The 6,000-nt window shown below is 39.5% G+C and overlaps 1 protein-coding gene across 6 annotated transcripts in view; it reads right to left on the minus strand.

Annotated features, from left to right (window-relative positions):
• The window catches only part of trpm7 (transient receptor potential cation channel, subfamily M, member 7), a gene marked incomplete at its 5' end in the record, with an annotated part of 53,742 nt that extends 48,693 nt beyond the window's left edge, over positions 1-5,049 (minus strand). For 2 of the 6 annotated variants that reach the window (XM_079446705.1, XM_079446709.1), the window contains one exon: positions 4,874-5,019. In XM_079446705.1, coding sequence (XP_079302831.1) covers positions 4,874-4,876 — 3 coding nt within the window. Of the gene's footprint in view, positions 1-4,873 lie in introns of all 6 variants that reach the window. The other 4 variants (XM_079446706.1, XM_079446708.1, XM_079446710.1 and 1 more) reach the window with 4 other exon arrangements.
• Positions 5,050-6,000: the final 951 nt, after the last annotated feature.

Raw genomic sequence — 6,000 nt, forward strand, 5'->3', positions numbered from 1 at the left:
AAATCACACCGATTCAGTCCTGAGGACGTGGACCAGCGAATTGAGTCCAACACACAAAATCAGCTTCCTTAAGACTTCAAACAATCCCTCAATTCCTGCAGTCACACACAATACAATAATCCCAGGTCATCAAGGGTCACTGCAGAACTACTGAAAGACTCACAACGACACAAACTACTCCGTCTGAGAGTCATTTTTATTACTGCATTTTATTTTATAATATACTGTTGTTCAAAAGATCATCAAAATGATCAAAAGTGACATTTCTAGTGTTACAGTAGATTTCGGTTTCAAATAAATGCTGTTCTTTTGAACTTTCTGTTCATCTGTGAATCCTGAAAAATAAAATGCATCAGTTTCCACAAAAATATTGTGCAGCACAACCGTTTTCAACATTGATAATAATCAGAAATGTTTGTTGAGCAGTAAATCAGTATATTATTATGATTTCTGAAGATCATGTGACACTGAAGACTGCAGTAATGATGCTGAAAATACAATGTGATAATATTTCACTGTTTTACTATATTGTTAATCAAATAAATGCAGCTTTTCTAAACAGAAAAAAACTCCAACACAGTATTGTGTGACTGAAACGACTCCTTTGACTATTTTCTCAAATGAAACGATACTCTACGCACACACTGTATATACCGCAGTGCATATATAGTGTCTGACTGCAGGATACCGGACGCTCATATGGAGGAAATCTGCTTTCATTTACAGATTACATAGTTTGTGAAAGTGGGTCAAACATCCACCGATCGTCCTTCACCTTCAAATCTGAACTCAGCTGGAGCTTTGAGTGTTTAAGCTGTGTGTGTGTGTGTATCTGTGTCTGATATCATTTTAAACAAACACTGGCCTTTACAAACACACCAGTGACTCTCTCACACACACACAGAGCTGTGCGAATGAGCTCTTATCTAGACTCTAAATTAAACTATTTCCCTATTTACTGAATGGGACTAAAACAGCGTTCCTCAAATTGTGCTGCACGACAAACAGCAGGAAATTTGGTCATTTTTAGTGCCAATCTCTATTAATTCCTTTATTTAATGACCATACACAAAACAATGACATTTAAATGCAAGACTTCCATCAGACTGAAGAAAATGTCACGTGGAACCATAGTAGCGTACGAGAATGATTTAACGTCAGAATGTTCATTGAAGCAGAACAAAAACTTTAATGTGGAGAGACGGTAGCGGGTATAAAAGTTAGCAGTGGATACATTTGTGATAGTGAATAAGATTATTAATTTTTGATCAATTTTGTTTGTTCTTTTTGCATGCATATCGCAAAGTGACAAATTGAAGCAAAGCACACGTGTGTGACCCTGGAGCACAAAAGGGGTTAATTTTTCAAAACTGAGATTTATACATCATCTGAAAGCTGAATAAATGATCTTTCCATTGAATGAAGTTCTTAGCAATGCATATTACTAATCAAAAATTAAGTTTTGAGATATTTACGGTAGGAAATGTACAAAATATCTTCATGGAACATGATCTTAATATCCTAATGATTTTTGTCATAAAAGAGAAATGTATAATTTTGATCCATACAATGTATTGTTGTCTATTGCTACAAATATACCTGTGTTACTGATGACTGCTTTTGTGCTGCAGGGACACATATTAAAATGCACACTTTTTTTCCATTTCTGAATTTGTGTTTGTAAGTGTAAGTTTTCAAAATGCAAACACAATTGCATTATTATTAACTTTTAAACAAGTCGCAAGTGATAATATAATTGCACTTTTATTTTCTCTATTTGAAAGTTTTTAATGCTATTATTTGATGTTATGTTTGTAAACTGTGATGTTAATAAAATAAGTTTATTAACTTATAGTTTAGTTTATTAATATTTATTAACATTTTGTTGGGGCGACTGGGGACAGGTGAGGCTTGGAACCCTTCTCTACCTCCAAAGTGAGAAAACGTTTGAGAAACACTGGACTAAAGGGAGTTTCTCCACAGACCGACTCAGATCGCAGTCAGATCCTAAATTACAGCGTTTGAGTCAAACTGCTGAATCTCATATTTAACACACAGTTGAGCTTCTCAAGGTAAGAGTGAATTACAGCCTCTCACACTGTCTCTCTCTCTCTCTTTTGTTCAGGTCTGGTATTACAGTAATCTTAAGCATGTGACTCTTAAGTTTCTGTGTGAAGAAAAAAATCGTACACAGTTTTAGCTGAAACACACACTCAATAAGTCTATCAGATCAGAAATCATATTTGATTGATTAAAGCACAGATGCACATGGTGAGGAACATGCCATCGGTTCATAAGAAGCTCTGTTTACCTAGTAATCAATCAGTCAAGAAAACACTGAAATCATTTTAAAAATGCAGAATTCAAAAACATGCTGTAAAAATGAGATGTGTGTATATGCATCAAACTCAACAAATTCAAGCCTCGTCTTTGGAGTCTAGAGTTCTCTGAACAGCACAGGTTAGTTTTTCATTCATTCATCTCATACATTAAGAGTCGAGTCTGACATCAGCGACGGTCAGAGACAGTCAGCATCAGTCGACAGAGACACACACGAGTCAAACGTGTTCAGAGACACTGACTGTCTTCCACAAGTCTCTTTGCATATTAACAGTGTCATTAACCTCAAAACAGGTTCCACCGGTCACTCTATTGATCTGTTCAGCTATTGACGTTTGTGCTCTTTAATAGCTGCTGTCTTTGTCAATCATGAAAAATCAAGAAAATAGCTTCAAAACTTCCATAAGGTTCAACTATGAAGGATATTCTAAAATTAAAATAAAAATGCGATTAAATCGCATCCAAAATAAGTGTGTTTACAATATATGTGTACTGTAAATATTTATTATGAATATATAAATGCACACACATGCATGTGTAGATTTCGAAAATATTTACATGCATATAATATTATATATAAATATATTTAAATATAAACAGAATATTTTTCCTAAATATATAAATGCATGTGTGTGCAATAAATATTCACAGTACACGCACATATTATGTAAACAAAACTTTTAATTTGGATGTAATTGTTTGACAGCACTCATAAAAATATACGAATAAGATCCCACTTCAAATTAGCTGTCTGTGTACTTAAGGAAAATATAAATAAATACTTATTAGCTACAATGTAACTATTGTGTTCATGTTGAATTGCAAAACACTTGCTGCTGCTGAGTTTGGGATATGGTCATATTTCTTCTCCAAAACTGAGCAGAAATATGAGCTTTGAGACAGTACTACACGCCACCCGTCCACATACATTGTGTTCTTATAGGGGTCATTAGGGTCAGCTCAACTAGTTTAGACTAAAAATTCAGCCCTAGGCCCTAAAAAACACCCAGGAGCCTGTAGCACAGGTAAATCTGGTTCTAGTCCTCTAGAATGACCACAGGAGGGAAGATCAGGGCTTCCCAGAGACTTTAGTATTCTTAACAGACACTTATACCAATAAATACTCTAGAAACATACAAGCTGATTCAAGTGGCACCACAAACATGCACTGAAGCACCAGATCTCCATCACGAGTGCAATTATTCTAACACATCACAACAAATACAGGAAGAGTCTGAGAGCTATATCTGTCAATGTTCAAATCTGGTAAACGAAAGACGGACATTCATTTAACGCAGTAGGAAATAAACATTGGTTCCATGAAGGACAGTTCACCCAAAAACTCATATTTTATCATCATCTACTCACCCTCCACTTGTTTCAAACCTGTATAAGTTTGTTTCTTCCAAACTGTTCACGGCACTCATTGACTTCAATAACAGAGAAAAAATAAAGTGGAAGTCAATGGGTGTTTGGCTGCCAACATTTAAAAAAAAAATCTGTTATTTTGAGTTTAACAGAAGAAACTCATACAGGTTTGAGAGAGGATTTTTGACAGAATTTACATTTTTGAGTGAACTGTCCCTTTAAGATCCATGGACCCTTTAAATTGACCAAAAGCATCTTTACACTAAGAAAACATGGTTCTTTTAAAGAACTGTGCATGAAAAGATATTTCGGGAAACAAAAATGGCTCTTCTATGAAAAAAAAATAGATAAATAAATAATGCCTTTATTTTAAGAGTTTTAAGTAATTTTGGTGCCGTCACGAGCTGCTGAAAACCACAGTGCTATTATAAACCCATCAGGTCTGTTTAAAAACATGAATTTATAATATTATCAGTATTTGGAGCTGCATACTAATCACTCACCATCGCTGGATTCGAAGATTTCACTTTATTTATCCTTTACTTGATTAATCGCTGGCACCCGTGAGGACACGTGACACTGACAGAACACGCGATGAGCGGCAGGTTATCGTTTAAAACATATTCAGGAACACATAAACATTTACAAAGTATGACTAAACATAAAAACAGCGCGATATCTATCGTTATAATCCAGCGCGCGATCGACCGACGCAGGTATTTCCTCAGAACTCGCGCCATTCACGCGGCGTCAACGCGGCACATCTGTCTGTGAAGCGGTTGTATTTAACCGTCGTTAATGTTATTACGACTCTCTTCTCGCGGTTATTAAGACTCGGTGACTGTCGGTGAAGCTGCGGAACCGAGCGCAGCGCGAGCGGCTAAGCTAGCTCGACTGTTTCCATAACCGGGGGCTTTAATCGTTGTGTTCTAGCGTTAAGTACGTCTGTGTGAACGCGACGCCAGGTGTTACCGACCCGCTTCTCCGGTACCGGGGCTCGGTGCGCACACGAGTCACAGCAGCTAAAGCTAGCGGCGAACCACGAGCCGGAACGCCTCGACGCGACGCCTGGTCGCAGCTCAGCTGTCAACGCGTTCGTCTCCTGCAGAAACACGCACTCGGCGCCCGCGCCACGCAAGCTCTAGAAAACCACAAAGATCCGTACCATTCTCTTCACCGTTCAGAGTCGCGACGCGCTGATCCGGGGCGTCTAGCCATCTATCGGCGCCGTGCTGCTCGGTAAGCCTCGGAAGGAAAGCCCGGTGGCGGTGGAGAGAGTCGTGTGCGTCCGCTGCAGCTCCAGCGGAAGGTGGATTTTTCATAATTGTGCGACTCTGGACTGACGCGGCGTGACGGAGTCGGTTTGAGCCCGGCCTCCCCAGCTGAGTCAGACCGCGGGGCGTCGCGTTGCGTCTCTCTCTCTCTCTCTCTCTCTCACCTACAGACACGTGCTGCTGAGAGCGAGCGTTGCTCCTGTACCATGGTATACTTTAAAACACCATGTCAGTAGCATAGTGCAGGAGCAGGAATATGGTAATAATCATCAAGTACTACCATAGTATTCCTCACTGCACAAGAACTCCAGCGATAAAGACACACACACTCACTTACACATTCGCACCAACACACTCGCACCAACACACACACTCTCTTACATACGCACACTCACTTACTTACATACACACACTCGCACCAACACACACACTCACTTACACACTCACTTACACACTCGCACCAACACACACACTCACTTACACACTCACACCAACACACACTCACTTACACACACACACACACTCGCACAGTCACTTGCACACACACACACACACATTTTCTTTTATTTGGATCCACAAGACAAGCAACAAAACCGGAATCCAAATACCTTGGGGACATGCATTCACAAGTCCTTATGTTTATAACATTTAACACTCAAGGATAGACAACTCACACACACACACACACCTCCAGCAGCCACTGACAGCTTGTTTTCAAGTGTTTTCGTGACCATGGCGCACAGCAATATGATGTGAGAGCATGTAACCACGATAGAGGCAATGGTCCAAAATCTCTACCGCTTGACAAATTTCTACTGGTTAATCATGTCTACCGGTATATCGCCCATCCCTACCCGTCTCTATGAATGAAAACGTTATACCTAATCCGTCGTCTGCGCAGTGCCACTGCCAGCATGTCAAGATAGGCACAAACAAGAGCATGCTCTCTCCGCCGGATCCATCTTGCAGCACATCTTCGTCTTTGCAAAATCCTAATTACAACATCGTATAGATGACA

The sequence above is a fragment of the Barbus barbus genome, assembly GCF_936440315.1.
Source record: "Barbus barbus genome assembly, chromosome: 22".
NCBI classification, from domain to species: domain Eukaryota; kingdom Metazoa; phylum Chordata; class Actinopteri; order Cypriniformes; family Cyprinidae; genus Barbus; species Barbus barbus.